Source organism: Myotis daubentonii, chromosome 9, assembly GCF_963259705.1.
Source record: "Myotis daubentonii chromosome 9, mMyoDau2.1, whole genome shotgun sequence".
NCBI classification, from domain to species: Eukaryota; Metazoa; Chordata; class Mammalia; order Chiroptera; family Vespertilionidae; genus Myotis; species Myotis daubentonii.
The window spans coordinates 56,626,095-56,647,634 of NC_081848.1; the positions used below are offsets into that span (position 1 = coordinate 56,626,095).

General features: G+C 37.2%; 1 protein-coding gene across 3 annotated transcripts in view; it reads left to right on the plus strand.

The window, feature by feature from the left end:
* ZDHHC13 (zinc finger DHHC-type palmitoyltransferase 13) overlaps positions 1 to 21,540 on the plus strand; it is a 42,561-nt gene that overhangs the window by 12,289 nt on the left and 8,732 nt on the right. For all 3 annotated transcript variants that reach the window (XM_059709123.1, XM_059709125.1, XM_059709122.1), the window contains 11 exons: positions 179 to 256; positions 1,467 to 1,611; positions 2,995 to 3,059; positions 4,954 to 5,116; positions 6,767 to 6,892; positions 9,689 to 9,822; positions 13,217 to 13,316; positions 18,267 to 18,392; positions 19,223 to 19,285; positions 19,973 to 20,066; positions 20,935 to 21,018. In XM_059709123.1, coding sequence (XP_059565106.1) covers positions 179 to 256; positions 1,467 to 1,611; positions 2,995 to 3,059; positions 4,954 to 5,116; positions 6,767 to 6,892; positions 9,689 to 9,822; positions 13,217 to 13,316; positions 18,267 to 18,392; positions 19,223 to 19,285; positions 19,973 to 20,066; positions 20,935 to 21,018 — 1,178 coding nt within the window. The remainder of the gene's footprint in view (positions 1 to 178; positions 257 to 1,466; positions 1,612 to 2,994; positions 3,060 to 4,953; positions 5,117 to 6,766; positions 6,893 to 9,688; positions 9,823 to 13,216; positions 13,317 to 18,266; positions 18,393 to 19,222; positions 19,286 to 19,972; positions 20,067 to 20,934; positions 21,019 to 21,540) is intronic.

Consider the following 21,540-nt stretch of genomic DNA (forward strand, 5'->3'; position numbering starts at 1 on the left):
ACTAGGGTTCTGTTTGATGCTGTTGTGTGAATCTTTCAGACTTCTGTTGATCTGTGAGGTTTTAGGGAGGGTTCTTATAATTTCTGTTTTCCAATACATTTATTACTAAGAATAAAGTTTTCTTTCTCAATATGAATTTTAAGTTTTAAATCTGTTTATCTATGTCTGTTTTTAACAGGTTTTATATTTCAAAAGGTGCTGTGGTTGATCAGTTGGGTGGAGATTTAAATTCAACTCCTCTTCACTGGGCCATCAGGTAAAGGTTTTTTTGTACACTGACATTGCTATTCAAAGTCAAGTGACTTAAGTTTATTTTCTGAACATTAATGATCAGCATTTTCCACTAGAATTTTCTGGGATTCTCTTCTGTGCTATCCAGTATGGTAACCACTAGCCATATGTGAAATATGAAATGGGGCTAATGTAACTAAGGAATTGTATTTTAAGTTTAATTTAAAATTTATTTTATTTAATTTTAACTAATATGAAATCAAATAGCCTCATGTAGCTATTAGCCATCATATTGGAAACTGCAGTTAGAGACCATTTGAAGGGCTTTCTTTCCTTCCCCTCTTCATTAAACAAACAAACAAACAAATAAATGTAGCTTTAAGGAGTTTCCAAAGACAGATGTTTTTTGTGTTTAACTTGGGCCTCCAATGTGATGCTCAAACTCAAATGTGTGTCTTATACTTTCTTTTATGTAATCAAAATACATATATTTTGTACTTGATTACATGGTTAAAAATGATAGTTTAGTGAACTCTAAATCAATTTTTTTCTCTGGTAAATATTAGCCATCTGAAGCTGAAGTTCATAGGCCTGTCTAAATACCTAACAATTTCTTAACTTTTCATCTTAACTCCATTCTGTATGGTTGATGGGGTTGACATGAACCTGAAACTAAAGTGAATAGTTGTTCATTTAAGGCAAGGAATTGAATCTTTTCTCCATAGCCAATAAATTTGAAGAATCTAGGGTGAACTCATCCTCATGTAAGCTTCATGTGGAAAATGATCCATATTCAGGTATAAAAATATCTTGTTCCTAAGAATAATATTACAGTATACCAGCAGTCTGAATATTATATTGCAGGGTATCTGGCTCATGATTATTTTAAAGTAGCAACAGTGAAGTCTAACTGGTTTTAAAGTTTACATTTTTAGCATTAGTCATGTAATATTATTATTTATACATGGTCGCAACATAAGGTTTAAGGTAGATTGGGAGGTTATTAAGGTTATTACCTGCCCTCAGGAAGGACTGTCCAGATAGTTCTAAGTGTGGAACACCTAAGTAAAAGGACATTTAGAAAATCTCCAGAGTTTTAAAAACCTTATTGTTAGGAAATACTTTTTATATCTAACTAAAATCTCTCATGTCTCAGGGATATCAATTTCTCCCTGAATTTTTTATTTTTATTTTTTGCTACAGAATACAGTATACTTTTTATTCTTTATTTACAGACAAGGACATTTACCCATGGTCATATTATTACTGCAGTATGGTGCAGACCCCACCCTCATCGATGGAGAAGGATTCAGCAGCATCCACCTGGCAGTATTATTTCAACACATGCCCATTATAGCCTATCTCATCTCAAAGGGACAGGTATATCTTGAAAAATATCTTATACTATAGCTATTATAAATTTGAAGAGATTGAGAAGATGATTAGTAGTCTGTTCTCATTTTTAAAGTATAAGTGAAAAATATCCAGATATTCAAATATTAGCCTCAGTAGGTCTAGCTGTTGAATACTCTTTTCTAGCTTCATTGGAGCAAAAAGGACAGGTCATTTAGCTCAGTAACATATAATAGATGTTTTTAAGCTTGTAAGCCAGTAATAGTTTTCCTTATGATTCTTGCAGAGATTTTCAAAAACATGACTTCAAAGCCTATATTTTTCTTCTGGCTGAATGTAGAAATGGTAATCAGATCACTGAACTAACCCATCATTGCTTTCTTTGTTTGAGTCTAAATGGGAGACCAATTTGAATGTGTGCTTCTTATTGTTCTCTAAAGTAATTCCATGAAAAATGACTTGCCTTAAGAGGCATCCATTTATGGCACAGGTTAAATTATAGGTTATTGGCAGTGGGAGTGTCACTGTCAGCTATATTTGTCTGGGATATGCTTTCTCTTAGCAAAGTAGTTTATGTATTAGCAGACTCACCTATAACAGGCGTGGACACATGTTTGCACAAATGCTGTGGATTGACTATGCTCTCTGTAAATGAGCACTTTCTCTCAGACTTAGCCAGTTGAAGTAGAATAATTGTAACCTCCTTGGGCTCACTTTGGAAATATGTTTGAGGAGGAATCCTTCCTGCTTCTCTTTGGGTTCCTTCCCATGTTGTACTCCTCCAAGGCCCATAAGGATCTTCAATAATTGAGACTCTTTCTTTGGCTTGGTTGGAACCATTATTGTATACCTCGAACCTGGGCCCATTGTATTAAAAGGAGGTATGATTTCTTTTTTCTTTTTTTATATTCTAGAATAATAGAAAAGAATTTTTCATGTGTTACCTTTTAAAACATAATATGATAAATAAAATACAATCAGAAGATAGTTGTTCACTATTACTGTTACGTGTTTAAGTAGAGACTGAATGACTTTGTGTAAAAGGTGATAGTACCAGTGAATGTACTATCAGTTAAGGTCTAAAACTAGATGACTTCTAGGGTCTTTGCTTCTAAAGTCTCTTATATTTGATGGTGATTATTATTTCTCTCTTTCCCTTAGCTCTCTTCCATTCATATTATATAACACCTTGAATCACATATTCAGATATACCTTTTAAAAATATTTTCTATAAATCAATGAACTTTTATCCTATGGCTGTGAAGCAGAACATTTTATTAAATGATACTTGAACCCTCCTTATAGACACAGTGGTAGTGCTAATGCATTGAAGAGATACCTCTATTAAGAAAAAAAAGAGAATTTTGACTGTGTCTGCAGTTAAGCTGATTGACCCTTCTTTTTGAACAGAGTGTGAATATGACAGATTTAAATGGGCAGACACCTCTCATGCTATCAGCTCACAAAGTACTTGGGTGAGTTTAATTGAATTGCCTCATTCTGATTCTTGCTTCTGACCATTTCTTTTTTGTGTATATAATTTAAAGTATCTTAATCTATATGAAATGATAGTACATTCTGAAGAATAAAATAAGATTTTCCACCCTGTGATTGTGATATGGACTTTTTATGTAGTTATATTTAGAAAAGCACTATTGAAATAATTTTCTCTTTTCTGATAGCTTAGGGGAAGAGTTTGAAAGCTACTATAAGAAAACTAGAGGCGTGGTGCACAAAATTCATGCATGGGTAGGGTCCCTAGGCCTGGCCAGTGATCTGGGCCAATCAGGGCCTTCCTTCCCTTGGCTGCTGGCTGCTGGCTGGGGCCTTCCTTTGTTCCGTGCCATGCCCTGGTGGTCAGTGCACGTCATAGCAAGCGTTTGAACTCCTGGTTGGTCAAACTCCTGAGGGGACAATTTGCATATTAGCCTTTTATTATATAGGATAATTTCTTTATAGAACAGATAGAGATTCCATAGCATATATTTATTATTTTTTAAATAAATCTTTATTGTTGAAAGTATTACATATGTCCCTTTTATTTTTCTCCATTGCCCTCTTCAACCCCTCTCCCCCACAAGCCTTCACCACCCACTGTCTGTGTCTATGGGTTTTGCATATATGCATATGAGTTCATTGGTTGTTCATTGGTTGATTTCTTCCCTACCTCTGCCCTCCCCTGATAGCATATACTTATTAACATGACTTACGTTTCTTATTTTGCATTTTTTAAAAATGGCAATGGGGGGGGGGAATTCAGGACATCTGTAATACTGTCAACAATAAAAAAATATATATGCATAACAAAGACAAGTTTAAATGTTCTCATAATTCGAAATCTAGATGATAAATCTGCTTTGCAGAACACAATGAATGTTGAGGATCTCCAACATTGATGACTGCTCAGAAAATATTAATTGTAACTGACCTATGGAAATAGTGTATATGTTCACATCAAGTACTTGCATATTTAAGTTTTTCTGTGTATTTCTTTTATAAACACATGATTAATGACCAGCATATAGTCCATCTTCTGTGTTTCTTCTCTCAAATATATGCTTTAGTTTTCACTTTGTCAGTTTATTTCCAAAGTTATGCTCAATTTCTGATTTTGATTTTACTTTAGACTTTTCTCCTAGGAACAGAGTTAGTTCTGATGTCATTTCCTTTTCATTCATAGAGTGGTGGGGTAGTGGTAGAATTTTATTAGAAAGTTTTTTGTCATCTTTGCCGATAACTCTGAAGTCAGATACAGTGTTTAAAGATCTCGGTAGAATAAGTTAAGTAGAATATTATTTTATTAAAAGAATCTCAAGTAGTCATGAAGGTCAGGGAGGTATTGATGATAAAACAATATTTATTGAATTCTGCCTTTTAGTCCATAACTTTCTAAGATAAACACATATTTTAGAATATTATTTATACCCAACTTTATTTAATAATAGGTTAGAAGGAAAATGTGAAGTTAGCTTTTGATTTATCTCCTCAAATATAGTATTGTACATTTAATTTTTAATTAGTTGAATAACATAGAATTTTATATTGGCCAAAGTTAAATGTATAATTTAAAAGAAAATGTTAATAAAATAACAGCATGAAAGTAAAAGTTTGAAAAACAAAAGTAGTTATTTCATTGTATTGATGTGAAAATTATATTTTCTATATAGTCACACAATAGATATCTTTTTGAGGGGCATGTGCATCTCTTCTATTAGCAACTACAATAGAACTCTGTACAAAGAAGGTCCTTAGTTTTCAGAATTTTGATTTGTTAATTGCTATATTAGCTTAAAAGATTGGTTATTTACATTTTCCCCTCAAATCATTCATCTCTCTAATACACCTTGGTATTTTATTGTTTTGAAACAGGCCAGAACCAACTGGATTTCTTTTAAAGTTTAATCCTTCTCTCAATGTGGTTGATAAAGTACACCAAAACACCCCACTTCACTGGGCAGTGGCAGCAGGAAATGTTACTGCAGTTGATAAACTTTTGGAAGCTGGTTCTAGCCTGGATATCCGAAATGTTAAGGTATGACCAGGTATTTATCTCCCTTAGTTTATTATATCTTCAGTTAGAAGATTGATAAATTAACATAAAGGTAAGCTATACATATGACTTCAGTTATTACAGGATAGATGTAAATAATAATAGCTGGCTAACACATATGTTAAGTCTATGAATCTGATGAGGTTTTTAAAAAATGCTCTACATTACTAATCATCAGAGACATGCAAATTAAAACCACAATGAGATATCACCTCACACCTGCCGTAATGGCTATCATCAATAAATCAACAAACAACAAGTGTTGGCAAGGATGTGGAGAAAAGGGAACCCTCTTGCATTCGTGTTGGGAATGCAGACTGGTACAGCCATTGTGGAAAACAGTAGGGAGTTTCCTTAAATAATTAAAAATGAAACTGTTTTTTGACCCAGTGATCTCACTTTTGGGGATATATTTTAAGATCCCACTTCTGAGAATATAACCTAAGAATGTGAAACACTAATTCAAAAGAATAAATGTACCCCTCTGTTCATTGCAGTGTTATTTACAATAGCCAAGATCTGGAAACAGCCCAAGTGCCCATCTGTAGATGAATAGGTAAAAAAGCTGTGGTATATTTATACAATGTAATACTATGCAGCCGTGGGAAAGAAGGAACTCTTACCTTTTGCAACAGCATGGATGGATCTAAAGATTATTAGGCTAAGTGAAACGAGCCAGTCAGAGAAAGACAAATAGCATATGATCTCACTTATATGTGGAATCTAATGAACAAAATAAACTGATGAACAAAATAGAAACAGAGGCATGGCCCTACCCAGTTTGGCTCAGTGGATAGAGTGTCAGCCTGCAGACTGAAGGGTCCCAGATTTGGTTCTGGTCAAGGGCACATGCCTGGATTGTGGGCTCGATTCCCAGTGGGGAGCATGCAGGAGGCAGCCAACCAATGATTCTCTCTCATTGTTGATGTTTCTCTCTCTCCCTCTCCCTTCTTCTCTGAAATCAATAAAAATGTACATATATATATATATAAAAAAGAAACAGAGGCATGGATATACATGGGACATACTGATAGCTGTTAGGGAGAAGTAGGGTGGGGCAACTGGATAAAAGAAGGTGAAGGTATTAGCCAAAAAGTATGTATATATAACACAGAGACACAGGCAACAGGGTGGTGATAAACAGAGGGAAAGTGGGGTGGAGACCAGGTGGAGATGGGCAAGGAGCCGGGGGAATGGGGATGGAAAGAGACTTTGCTTGGGGCACACGATGCAGTGTGCTGATGATGTTTTATTGAGTTGTACATTTGAAACCTGTATGGTTTTGTGAACTATTGTCACCACAGTAAATTCAATTAAAAAAAAAAAATGGAATCATACAGTAAAAAAAAAAAAGCCTAGTACCCATGCTATATAAACTATGTGATTGAGCCCTAGCCGGTTTGGATATTATAGAACGTTGGCCTGGGGACTGAAGAGTCCCAGGTTCGATTCCGGTTGAGGGCATGTACCTTGGTTGCAGGCACATCCCCAGTAGGGGGTGTGCAGGAGGCAGCTGATCGATGCTTCTCTCTCATCGATGTTTCTAACTCTCTATCCCTCTCCCTTCCTCTCTGTAAAAAGTCAATAAAATATTTAAAAAAATGTGATTGAACTTTTTCTTTCTTTTTTTAGGGAGAAACACCTCTTGAGATGGCTCTACAAAGTAAAAATCGGCTCATTATTCACATGCTAAAAACAGAAGCCAAAATGAGAGCTAACAAAAAATTCAGACTTTGGAGGTGGCTACAGAAATGCGAGGTAACTATACTTTCAGAATGATTCTAAATTAACTAACACCGGATTTCTATGGAGAGGGTCATCATGAATACTACACCTATTTTGCATTTAGGTATTTGAGGGAGAGAGAAATAAATAATGGTTTATTTATTTTAGTCTCCTTTGCCAACTCCTTTGCTTTTCCCCACCTCATACAGTAGGGTGCCCCAGGACTTTGTCCTTGGACTTCTTTTATTTGTATTCATTCATTCCCGTAGTGACTTCATGCATTTACATGGCTTTGAATGCCATCTACATACAGAATTGGTAACTCCCAATGTTTTCACTAGTTCAGACCTTTCCAGACTCGTATCTCCCATTTACCTGTATAACTTACCCAGTTCAGTGTCTGATAGGCATCTCCAATACAACATCCAAACCTGAAATCCTCATCTTCTCCCCACCCCTCCCTAACTATTCCATTCATAGCCTTCCACAGCTCTGTACATGGCAACTCCAGCTTTCCAATCACCTGTGTCTTTTCTAAGTCATAACATGTATCTAGGCCATTAGAAAAAGGTATAGGCTACTCTGCCCTCAGTTTATATCCATTAATGCCTACTCACCATTCCACCAATGGCATTTTGGTCTAGCCACCATTATCTTTCATATAAATTATTGCAGTTGTCTGACTCACCTCTAGTCTGTTTTCAACAGAGCAGCCAGATGAATCTTTTAAAATGTATGTCAGATCCTATCATTTATCTGCTCAGAATCCTACGTTTCTTCCTTTCTCTCAGAATAAAAGCCAAAGTCCTTACAAGGCTCCAAAGTCCTTACAAGGGCTGGAGCTTTTTATGTATTATAAAATTCTCTTAGTACATTTGTCTGTTTTCCCCTGCTAGAATTTAAACTTCATGAGAGAAAGACCTTAAATTCATTGATGTATCTGAGGTGCTTAGAATAGTGCCTACATACACAGGGTGGGGCAAAAGTAGATTTACAGTTGTGAATACACAAAACACAGAGTTTAATTTTGTATTATTTATTAACTAGAGGCCTGGTGCACAAAAATTTGTGCACTCGGGGTGGGGGAGAGTCCCTCAGCCCGGCCTGTGCCCTCTCACAGTCTGGGGCCCCTCAGGGGATGACCACCTGCTGGCTTAGGCCTGCTTCCCGGGGGATCGGGCCTAAGCTGGCAGTCAGACATCCCTCTGGCAACCCGGGAGCCCTCGGGGAGCAGGCCTAAGCTGCAGTCGGACATCCTTAGCGCTGCTGAGGAGGCGGGAGAGGCTCCCACCACCACCACTGTGCTGGTAGCCATCAGCCTGGCTTGTGGCTGAGCAGAGCTCCCCCTGTGGGAACGCACTGATCACCAGGGGGCAGCTCCTGCATTGAGTGTCTGCCCCCTGGTGGTCAGTGTGTGTCATAGTGACCAGTCATTCCCAGTGGTTCTGCTATTAGGGTCAATTTGCATATTACCCTTTTATTAAATAGGATTATTGTATTTTCCATATTACCCTTTTATTAAATAGGATTGTGTTTTCCATATGAACAACTGTAAACCTACTTTTGCCCCACCCTGTATATGCTCTGGAATAATTGTTGAATAAATGAATAGTGTGGCTCATTTATGAGTGTTACATCTGGAGTTAAAATTTTGAGTTCCATATTTAATTCTTATTTCTGTTCTGAAGTTAAATTGCTTGTAGATTTTAAGTTTACCTTTTTTGTTTAAAAATTAAATTTGCTCATTTGGTGTTATGCAATCTAATTTGGAAAAATTTTAAAGATTTGATATCATTTGAAATTATCCATTCTTAGAATATGGCTCAGAGAAGTAAAAATTGAAGAAGATAGGGCAGAATATATTTTCTCTGTTTGCTGCCAAGGTCATGCATTGTAAAAATGTGGTGCCAGCTTCAGTGCAGGTAGTCACACTGTTGGTTCATAGGCTTTCATTCTTTTGACTTTGCGAGGACATGTTTCAGTCTCTGGCCTCTGTGTGACATTGACACCAAGAATGACTCCAATCTTGAAACTCCTCCCTGGCTTGTGGGGAACCTTTCTTTCTCTTGGTTCTCATCCTGCATTTCTGATCGCACTGGTCACTCTTTCTTAGTTACCTCTGAGGACTTAGCTTTTTCTCCTTAATTATTTGTGTTGGCCAAGATTCTGCCCCTTTGTACCTGCACACAGTCCTTGGGGTGTTGTTCATTTATGGCTTTACCACCTATATGCTGATAAGTCCAGGTTTCCTCCTGAATGGTAGACCTGCTTTTCTGACTGCCTCCTGAATATCCACTAGGTGTCCACATTCATCTAAAATTCCACACGTGCTAAGCTAAACTCATCTTTTCTGAAAACTTGTTCCTCCTCACCCTCTTTATTAGGGAATGGCACCATCTGGTGCCCAGATTGGAACTCTTATATTCTCCTCATTAAATCTTGGGTGTATTGATTTTTGTGTGGCCTTTTTGTCTGGGTTTATGCTTTCTGGCATATAATATTGTTTGAAAGAAATTATTGCTTTTCTAAATGTCAGCTATCATGAACACTTTTCTAAACGACCACCATTTCTTGACGGAGAGGAAAGCAAAACAAAGTATGTGTAAGTAACATTTTATAAAATGTAAGGCTTTTGAAAGATTGTTTCCAAGATTTGTAATTTCTCAAACATCAGATTTATCCATCAGCAATTTTGAAGGAAAACTCTGTTCTGCTATTGTATTACTTGTTATTATATGTTTAAGAAGTAGCTCTGCTGATGAACTAATTATTATTAGATACTTAGGAGGTAAAATCCATAAAGTTCTAAAACTCTGAATCTCTTAATAGCTCTTCCTGCTGCTGATGCTTTCTGTGATTACCATGTGGGCTGTTGGATACATACTGGACTTCAATTCAGATTCTTGGCTTTTAAAAGGATGTCTTCTAATAACATTGCTTTTTCTGACATCTTTGTTTCCAAGGTGTGTATATTAGTCTTTGCAAGGCTGATTATTGCATTCTAATTTGATTGCTTATTTCTATTATTGACTAGCTGAAATTACAGGTTTTTATTGAGCTCTGTTACTTATCACATAGAAACATCCTCAGGGTTGCTGGGAAGGAAGGACTTTGGTAGCATGTGTTTGGACTGAAAGCTAATTGGTCAACACAATAATTTAATTGAATTGACAACTAGTTGAAAATAAATATCCTAGCTCACTTTTTGAAATGGTAATTTTGGTGAGTAATGGGGAGATTTTTTTAACTAATTTGCATCTTGAAGCATTTTTGCCTATTTTTCAGAAATTTTGCTTTTTCCTTTTCTAAATCTAAATTCATTTTGAACTAATTATTTTTGTTCTTAATGTTATTTGGTGGAAACAACCTAGTTAAATTACAGGAGATTATAAAATAGTAACTATGGTGTGGTTCTATTTTTAGGAAAATATTTATACACTAGAGGCCCAATGCACGAAATTCGTGCAAGGGCCTTGGCCCCCTGTTGCCGCAGTGGCTGCCTCGGCCTCGGCCCCCGCCCACTGCGGCTTTGTCTGGAAGCATGTCCGGTCTAATTAGCATATTATGCATTTATTATTATAGATGGTTCCATATAGTCATTGGTTAAGAGTCAGATTGCCTAGATTCATATAGCAGGCCAACCTTGAACAAGTTGCTTTACCTTTCTGTGCCTCGGTTTTTCCGTATATAAAATGAGGATAATAATTTTGACAATGCCTGTCTCATGGTCAACACACATTCAATGGTTAGAACCATGGCTGACACACAATGCTGAATAATTTCGTCACACACTCATCTCTTTTTCCCTTTCCAGTTTCTCACGTTGAATAATGGCTATCATCCTTGGATTAATGCCATTCTCAATTCTTCCCTTCTCTTCACTTCCCACATCCAGCTCATTACCAAGTCCTTCTTGCTCAGCCTACATTGGGTCTGCTCTCTGCATCTCCACAACTGGCACCCTCGGTCAAACCTAACCGGCCTCCTGACTCCAACTCTTATTCCCCCCCCCCCCCCCCCAGCTCATCCCCACTTAGCAATCAGTATAGTCTTTTAAAAAGGCAGATTAGGTTCTGTCTTTTTTCTCTGCTTAAAGCCCTCCATGGGCTTTCCTTGTACTCAGAATAAAATCAAAACTCCTTGCCTAGGAGGTATTATGTGATTCATTTCCTCCCCTCTGACTTCATCTCCTTCCTTCATTGTCTCTACCCTTCTTTCTGGTTTTAGAACACATCAAACTCCTCTCACCCTGGGCCCTGGCTTTCACTTGGTCTCTGTCTGACCTGTTCTGATTGCATAGCTGGAGATGTCTCATTCAGGCCCAAGTTCCAATACCACCTCCTTAGTGAGGCCTTCCCTGATACCCCATTTGTTTTCTTCATAGCACTTAACCACTGTTTCCTGGAATGCAAGGCCCATACAAGTAGGAAATCTTTCCTGAGTGAAAGAAAACTGTAATGATGATCCATAGGAAAAGACCTAAAAGTAAATAGTGTTGCTCTCTTCAGGGTGTGATTATGAGATTCCTCTGCCCTTCTTATGCCTGCCAGCATTTTCTGGAATAAGCATATGCTACTTTTGTCATAAGAAAAAACAGAGTATTAGAGGAATCTTACCATTTAGGATTCTCTGTCACTCAAAAGCAGGACAGTTGGCTGGAAATGAATTAGAATTTAAACATAAAGTAAAAGCTCAAATTTCTGGAAAATAGTGAAGTTTCTAAATTGTCTGCTATTCAGAAAACTTATAACTTAGAAATAGTTATTCATTTTTCACTAAGTGGATTGACTCAGTCTCCAAACAAAATTTAAGCCAAATCACCAGGTATCATAATCATCACTTTTTTGTTTTTCCAGAGAGAAAGCAAGGGTAGTATTTACTGATCTTGAATGGGGGTATTTGAAATTTTGTTTATTTTAATAAAAACCCAAATTATAAAAAAGTATATGAAGACTTTTGTTTTTGATAACAGTGAGTTGAGGGCTTCATATGTCAGGCTTGACATATTAACACAATTCAAATGGGAGACAAATGCATATGGCCACTTTATCCATACTGCTTTTATTTCTCTCACACTCCTCTGTAGAGCCCAATTTCGTGGAGGTAAGCAGCTGCAAACTTCTACTATTATTAGGCTCCAGGGGCAGTTGCTTATTGATCCAGGCTGCTATGTGATGCCTGTCAGAAGTAAACAGTCTTTTACAAATGAGATAGTTCACTGTACTACTTAATTAGTTCAAACACATTTTTGCTGCACAATCTCAGTCAGGTCATGCCCTGGAGGTTACATGGGCTCCATATGGCCTATTCTGGCAGCATATTAGGTTTGGGATTTTAGTTCTCAAATATTTTATCATAATATCCTAATGATCTTGATAGCTTTTAAAAAACCCTTTTCATGCCTGTCATCAACTGTTGTCTTTTCCTCCTATAAATTTAAAAACAGGTCCAGGTAAATGATATTCATGCATAGATTTACTATATTGAGTATGTAAAGTGAAAGACAGATTTATTTATTTTTTTATTTTGAAACTACAATATTAACATTTGAGTAAGTTTTGTGTGGACTTCCAAGCTGCTTGTTATATCCAAGTGAGATGGTTGGTGTTCTGATGACTAGTGCCACTTTTAACCTTTATGTATCTTTTTATGTCCAGTGGCTGCTTCTCAAGCTGTTGTGGGATGAAAGGGATGTCTGTTTCAGAAATAGCCTGCAAGCCTCTAGAACAGCGGTTCTCAACCTGTGGGTCGCGACCATTGGAAAACACATATAGCATATCAGATATTTACATTACGATTCATAACAGTAGCAAAATTACAGTTATGTAGTAGCAATGAAAATAATTTTATGGTTGGGGGTCACCACAACATGAGGAACTATGTTAAAGGGTCGCGGCATTGGGAAGATTGAGAACCACTGCTCTAGAAGAAAGCTTGTCAGATGGGAAGGTGAATCTCCAAGTATTTAAAATTTGCATTTTGGATTATTTGTACATATGATTGTGACCACCCCCAAAATAAATACAAATATGATATGTCTCAATAGAAATAAAAGAATCGTTGAAAATATAAAGTGATTGGGGATGAAGTAATGTGTAAGTTAGCTGTAAGAACGAGAACATTTACTTCTTGAGAACCCTTGTGCTTCAGTTTTCTCATGAGTAAAACGGTGGATGCTAATGCGTAGCTCATTACCTTGTGGAAAGTGGCACATGGTAAGCGGTAAGTGAAAGCTGTTGTTGGTATTTAAGGGAATCATTATTATCACTGTTACTATTTAATGGAATTTAGAACTAAAATTAATGTGAGTCATACTTGTTTTCACTAATACCTCCTGTTTATCTTTTTCTCTTTTAGGTTCTTGTTTGGGTATAAGTGCCTTGTGTACTTACCAACGGTCTTTCTGCTAAGTTCCATGTTTTGGATATTTGTGACTTGGTTCATCTTATTCTTCCCTCATATCCTTCAAGCTTAAATTTAAATGCCTATCTCTTTTTGCCTTTAAAAAATAGTAATGCCATTGTTAGAAATATAGATCTTAGACTAGATCCAGGGAATGCAATTCATATTTGTATTCAGTTAGTGATTTTAGTTGAATATGTTTAGTGTTGAAAATCTACTCAACTTTGAAAATAATCTCAGAGCGCACAATAGAAACAGTAGGTGTCTAGTATTTATTACTCATTGGAAGGAAACAGTAGAATGAAATATTATTTTATTTGGGTCCATAAAATATTATTGTATTGCATTGAGTTTCTCTTCAAGGTCAGATGGATCTTTTAACTTGGTCAGCAGTTATAGTTATTAATAAATCTTCTGGGTACCAAGGTGGCCTACATGGAGGGATTTGGGGGAAATGTGGCCTCCTCAGCAGTGGTTAATACAGTGTTATTAACCTAGGTGGTGATTCTTAGTCCACAATAAAAATAAGTATACATTGCTACCCAAAACATATGTGAAGCAAACATTTCAGAAAATGGTATTCCTAATATGTGTTTTACTCTGAAATTTTATTTTATCCTATTAGATTTCTTTTTAAAAAACATGCTGGTCACAGCCCACTTAATTCTTTCATGGCCTGCTAATGGATGGCAGCCCATGGTTTACAAACAACAACAACAAAACTCACCTAACAAGTAGGTTTATCGCTTGAAGAGCAGGGCTGAGACCAAGTCCAGCGTAGGGGTGTGCTGTGCTTTTAGGGTTGACCAAAATCTAGTCACCTAGAAGCAGGAACAGGGATTACTTCTTAGTTTATAGCTATTTATAGCTCCCAGTACGAGGGAGGCATTTCCTCCAATTTTCCATCTTCCTACTTCTTTCCAGGATCCCTTTTTCCCTTCCAAGGATTCTAGAAACCCATTATAAACTTGTTTTCCTTACAGGTAGGAGAAGAAGGAATGTGGTGAATAGAAATGTACCTTTAAGCATATTCCTTTAACTTCTATGTTATTTCTATTTCTGGTAATGGCATTTTAAAAAGAAAGAGTAGTACTTATGGGAGAGATTCATACACTCAAATTTAAGAATATTTTTTCATTTGTAAAGTGAGAGGCATATGAACTCTTAGAGTGTATACATCTATTTTCATTATAGCATGCTTCTACTTTAATGGTGCTTCCTATTTCTGAGCATTATTGCTAATATTTTTCAGATTCCTTTAATCTAAATGAATGGTACAGCATACCATAGAGTTCATTTGACTTTATTAATTTAACCTTTGTCTCATAATTACTGATTTGGGGGCAGCTTTTTAAGCACTAACCTTATTACCACCATTTAATGAAAGCTTAGATGATATCATTATGTGATATAAAAATAATTAAATTTACACGTAACCATCAAACAACAGCACAGAGATCCCAAGGCTGGTAAATTCTCGGGTAATTGACATACTATTGAGAAGAGATGGCTGATTTTGTTTGTTCGTTTGTTTAGCAGCCCATGTGGCATTGGAGTAAACAGTTTTACAATTGTGTTTCTTGATGAATTTTTAAAATTGTGAGCAACTACATTATTTCAATTTTTGCACAAAAAGTACTGTAGTTATTCTATACAATTATTTCAGGTTTATAGAATCAATATTAACAACAATGTAATTCCACTGTATTTTAAAAACCTCAGTTACAGAATTTGGTATGCAGCTGGGTTTAATGACAAACTGTTCACTGTTTGAAAAGGTGCCATTACATCAGAAGAACTGATTTCCGTAGCCAGACAGAATGTTAAGATGTTGGAGTTGACGAGATGGGATATTTTACTCACATGTTCAGCATAAAGCCATTTGATCCAGGCATCCATATGAGCCTGTTACTGGTGGGAGAATGTCAGTCAGTAGGTGGCACACTTCGCTGTCGGATCTGTGTTTTTCAAGCTGAATGGTAAATGCTGTTTGAACTGCCATGGGTATGAACTAAAGCGCTACCCTGTAAAGGCCCATTTGAGTGTTTAAACTAGTTTCGTCTCAGGTTGCCAAGTCTGGATTGTGTGGGGGCTTCTGCTTCTACAGCTGCCATGTGGGAAGAGGGTCTGGGGCACTGTGGAAAGAGGACCATCTTTGGAATCAGCATGAATTTAAGTTTTGGCCCTTTTCCTTATTATGTACCATTGGGCAAGTTATTTAATTTCACTGAGTCTCAGTTTTTCTATAAACTGGGGATAATAGTGGGGTGGCTGCAAGGACAACTGTGCTATGATGTTTGTAAATTGCTGACCATGGTCCCCATTACGTAATTGGAATTCTGTAAATAATACCTATTATTATTATTAACTAGTCTTATAAATAAAATCTGTGTAGAAGGCTGCATGTTGAGATTAATTTTAAGGGCAGCTCTAGGTTAGCTCCTCAGATCATCAGTTTATTTTGGCTCAGGAAATAATGGTTTTTATGAGACAGTATCAAGTGAAGGAGGTAAGATCATACTGATGAGTTGGGAAGTAAGATTAAAGACTAAAGATGAAAGATTCTGGCTATAGCTGAGTTAAGTTTAAGAGGCATAAACTCATGTGAAGTCCTGTACTGGGTTTCAGAGAATATGTACAAGCACATGTGAAAATGACATAGCTTCAGGTCAAGTGAACAAGAACCAGGGGCTTTGACTAAAAGCCGGTGTGGGTAGTGATGCGCTGTCACGGAAGCCAGCGTATTCTCCAATAGGGTTACGAGGCTTTGAGTGTCCAAGCAAAGGACAGCAGCAATCTCACTGCCCTCTGCACTGGTCAGCACACACCTGAAGTGTGATTGTTCTGTTTTCAATTCTGTTCTTTTAAAAGAGACAAGGGCAGGCAGGATCATAAACAGGAACTTGACCAGGAACAATGTTGTGTAAGGAACAGTGTTTTGTGAAGAATAATGTTGCTGCTTAGCCTGAGCACTGCCTTCGCATTTGGAAATCTATCATTTGGAAGCCAGTGCATTGTGTAGAATGGGCAGTCGCTGAGCATGACTTACTGAGCATGAGGACTAGGCTTCTGTAGGGTAGATCTATAGTGTAGAGCTGAAGTATCTAAAGAATTCTTAAGGAAATAAAGCCAGTTAGTCCAAGTTGAGAAACTTATTGACTGCAGGAGTCACAAGCTAACTGGAAAGGTTGAGATGTCTATAAATAACTATAATTTGAGGTATAAGTGCCATAGAATACGCATTCTTAGATTCCGATAAGAGGGAGAAGCCTCTGTAGGGAATGACCTACAAAGGGAAGGGGATGTAAGTTAGGTCTGGAAGGCGTTTAGAACCTGGACATGCTAAAAGTGTGGTTTCATTAGACGGGGAAGGGGGCGGTGGTGGAGAGGGGGGAGCATTTGAGGTCAGTGAAGCACACAAAGCAAGGGCATGGAAGCAAGGAATGTTTGGCTTTTATGTGAGGAGATAGAGTGCAATTCACTTTGCTTAGAGGGAGAGGAGTTGTAAGTTATTCAGAGCAGAAATTCAGTTAGTTTAATAAGAGGGATAATCATATGATTCATTGGTGTGTTTTTGGGAATGTGTCATATATGTTGATCACGATTTTCTGGGGCGGGGGGAGCAGAAGGATGGGATTCTTTAACAAAAGATCTGTCCTGTGGACTTTTAAATAGTGTTCTTAATTAAGTCTAAGTAAGCATATTTGTTAAAATTCAATTTCACACAATTTTCTGTACCCTATCTCTTTCTTAAAGCCAGGCCTATCTGCAGATTAACTAGTAAACTAAACCAATAAGATTCGTTCCTTCCTACCTAAACCAGATGTGGTTGTGCTGGTTTCTGTGAGTTACAGCAGAGTGATTCTGCTGTTTTGGGGTAAGGTCTGTGGTTCTTGCCTCTAACAAGCTCCCAGGTAAAGCCATTGCTGTGGGTCCATGGCTCACAATTTGAGCAGCAAGTGTTTAAGAGTCTTTTATTTTATGACCACCTTTTCTACTCTGAAGTTTGGCACCAGACGTCTTGGCAACACCCTGGAAGGCAAATACAGCTACTGTGTCAATAATGATTTAAATTAAGCAAGGACATTGGTTTATTACTGGCGTATTGGTTGATTACTGCACAAAATTTTACTGGAGCAAAATTTTAATTTTTATACAAAGATTTTGTAATGAGGACTGTTCATTTATACTTGAAACAATTTTTTTAAAATATATTTTATTGATTTCTTACAGAGAGGAAGGGAGAGAGATAGAGAGTTAGAAACATCGATGAGCGAGAAACATCGATCAGCTGCCTCCTGCACATCTCCCAGTGGCCTGCAACCCAGGTACATGCCCTTGACCGGAATCGGACCTGGGACCTTTCAGTCCGCAGGCAGACGCTCTATCCACTGAGCCAAACCGGTTTTGGCTTGAAACAATTTTTACCTCAGTTTATATCATGTGCCTTTCCCAAATAATATTTGACTTATAATCACTTTGCAGGGAGAGCAGTTTCTTTTGTTTCTAAATTAACTCAGCCTAAATCAGTTATGACTAGGTATTAAACTTTGCAGTAGGAAATTTTTGCAAGCATTTAATATATAAAAAAATAGTTTTAGTTGAAATCTCTGAACCAAGTGGCTTTTTTCTTTGAATGATTTGGTTAGAATGATCAGAAAATATTTTTCTGGACACTCTCAGGAGAGCCACATTATACCATTAGAGATTAATTTATTTGGATCTTGAATGTTTTTCATTCTTCAGGATGCTCTTCATGTATTGCAAGTCTTCCTATCAATATTTCATGTGGGTTTTAACTATTTGACGAGGGATTAATTTGTCAGCCATGACCAAATTCCCATAGGATTAGAACATAGGATGGGGCCAGCTATGGGGGCAGGATGTGTTACATAAAGTAAGATGAGGATAGAATGCAGAGAAGAGAGATTCTTAGGCACCAACGATGAAATTTGCTTGTGTCATAATTATGGGAGGTCCGATATGTTCCTTAACTTGGCTTTAACATCTGGCAGGCACTCCTTTCTATTTTGTTTTTATTTTCAGCATGATAGGCTTCCTCTATTTTTTCTATAAGACTTGGGCAACGGATCCAGGCTTCACCAAGGCTTCTGAAGAAGAAAGGAAAACGGTGAGCTTTCTTTGTAATGTTACTGATTTGAAAATAGGAGGGTCAACTTCATAGCCATGTTGGTTTCTGTCATGACTGTCTAGTGCCTGGCACCTAATAATATTAAATGTGGAATGTATGAATCAGCAAAATAATATCTCTCTACTGTCATACTTTTTCATTTGTTTATATGAAAATTAAAGAAATATATCTTTAATTTCTTTAAAGTAATACTTCAAGACTTTTTCAGATGTAATTTCTGTTGGCAGATATGGTCTTCTGCTTTTTTATAGTAACGCTTAGATAATGATCATATAATTAAAGTCCCTCATTTAATGCATGGAGTAGGCAGGAGCTGGCGGGGGGCAGGAGGGTCCTCCTCCTTATTGACTAAGATATGAAGTTGTCAGATGACATGGCATGTCTTCCATTGCCTGTGAATGTTTAGAAATTGGGGAGAGTGTCATCTTTGTTACCTAAACCCCGTGTTCCTCAAAGACTGAGCTCTTGGTGCTTATAACCATTAGTTCTGTTGAATGCTGGTAGTTTTTGTTTCTTTTTAGGAGTGTCTGTGTTTATTTTTCTCCAACAAATTATAACTGGGAGGTCATTGCCATTGATGGAGAGAAGGGGGTATAATTTTTGTGCATTCTAATTTATTGGCTGTGGTTGAAAATACAGCCTTGAAAAAAATTACATTATTTCAGGCACAGAATGATGTGTTGGCAAATCTTCCAAATTGCTCTGCTAGCTACCTCAGTTTGGGGAGAGAGCTGTGATTATGGTATATGACCATGCATTATACATTCCCTAGTAAATGCAAATGTAAGGTCAAACTGCATATCTTTCAGAATATCATCACCCTCGCAGAGACTGGCTGTCTGGACTTCAGGACATTTTGTACATCGTGTCTTGTGAGTGAGCCTTTTCTTCATGTTTTCCCATAGTAAAAGCAAATTCTTGGTTACATTGCTCATGTGAACATTTATCAAATCTTTGCGGCATATTTCTACACCTTTGTTTCTACCAGGTTCTAATTTTGCATTACTGTCAGGACAATTTTCTGCCTTGAACATATGGGGAATGATGTTTATGATCTCTTGACGTTGCCTATGATTAAAAATCTCTTTGTATGTTTTGTTTGCTTTTTCCTGCCACGAAGCATATGTTAAAACTAACTTGGAGCCAGAGGCTCATGGTGACCCAAGAACCACTTAGTGAACCTTCTCATTTTGCAGTTTAGGTATTATAGCCTAAACGGAGAATTAACTTTCTCCAAATTATTGGCAGAGCCAGAAATGTACCTCATTTTACCTTCTCCTCAGTCCAGTGCCCACTGTGCTGTATGGTACTGCCTCATCCCATTAGTCGGTGCTGGTAGCCCTGGAATTCAGGTCCCCTTTACTGATGGCTTTGACAAAATGGACATGTAGTCGTAAATATTACAAAGGCATTCCAGAGCCTTTCTATGAATTGATGGTCTGATATTTTGGATGATTTTTGCCACTGTCTTTATGATTTAGGAATAAGATTTTGTTTGTGATTTGTTACCAGTTTGAGAGACTGATTTTTGCTTGGTCCTCTCTTAATTGCCCACTTAGGTAAGGAAGCCACTGAGGTCACTCCATTGCCCTGTGTGCAAATCCTGTGTGGCTCGATACGACCAACACTGCCTGTGGACTGGACGGTGCATAGGTGAAAATTTTTCAATTACCACATAAAGTTAAGCTTATATTTAGTTATGTGTGTGACTAATAGAAAAAGTAGAAGGGAATCCATTTTGTAGCTCTTGCTTGTCAGAGAATCATCTCTAACTGCGGAACAATCGGTCGCCATGATACACACTGACCACCAGGGGACAGATGCTCAATGCAGGAGCTGCCCCCTGGTGGTCAGTGCGCTTCCACAGGGGGAGTGCTGCTCAGCCAGAAGCCGGCTGTCCAGAAGTTATACCTATATAAGCTTATCACATGGAAGAAAGGAAGAGGCAGGGCATGATTTTCCCCAATTCTTGCCTGCTTCTCCCTCCAGCACAGTTTAGGCCAGTGATGGCGAACCTTTTGAGCTCGGCATGTCAGTATTTTGAAAAACCCTAACTTAACTCTGTTGCCGTGTCACATATAGAAATTTTTTGATATTTGCAACCATAGTAAAACAAAGATTTATATTTTTGATATTTATTTTATATATTTAAATGCCATTTAACAAAGAAAAATCAACCAAAAAATGAGTTCGCGTGTCACCTCTGACACGTGTGTCATAGGTTCGCCATCACTGGTATAGGCCATCCTAGAGCTGTATATGTTTAGTAAACTTTGTTGTATTAAAAACAAAAACAAAAAACCTCTTTTAAGTATTGAATAAATATTAGTTCAGTTAACATGGACAATTGACCATGACATGTTAAGAGTGTTTGGTTTTGGTTTAATGGTACTTAAAAGCACAGCAACAGCTTATTTCTTTACTTTTGTGAAGGCTGTGGACAGGAAGTGGTTAATAGGCTCTTGATCTGGAACATAATTGTACAATAATATTAAATATGTTGATTTTCTTTTTTATGTAGGTTTCGGCAACCATCGCTATTACATATTCTTCTTATTTTTCCTTTCCGTTGTGTGTAACTGGATTATATATGAATCTTTCATGTGTAAGTATAAATTTTTCTTACAGCAAGCTCATGTACCCACATCTACATACACTTTTCCTTGTGAACTCTTATATATCACATTTGGGCTAGGTGACTATAAACTATACCCTAATAAAAACTAAATGGATGTTGGTAAGATTCTTGGCATTGGGAAGCTGCAGGAAATGCTACGAGAGGTTAGTTGTCATTATCTTTGAAAAGATTTTACTATAAAATGATCTTGATAAATTAGAAAAGTGGTAAAAAATACAAATTTATTTAAGGCAAGTGCAGATTTATCACCCAGTGAAAGGAGGAAAAATCAGCTGCTCAGGTACAAAAGCAAGTGGAGTGGTAAGTAAATAAAAGGAGGCAGGGGGAGATTGGAGGAAGACAGGTTAGGGGACTTGGCAGGTCGTCATATTGGAACAAAACTCAAAGCTCATTTCCTTTGATAAATCTCAGGTCACAACTTATAACTGTACCAATCATTGAAAGGTTGGAAATAATAACTTGGAAGAAAATATTAGATCACTTATTCTG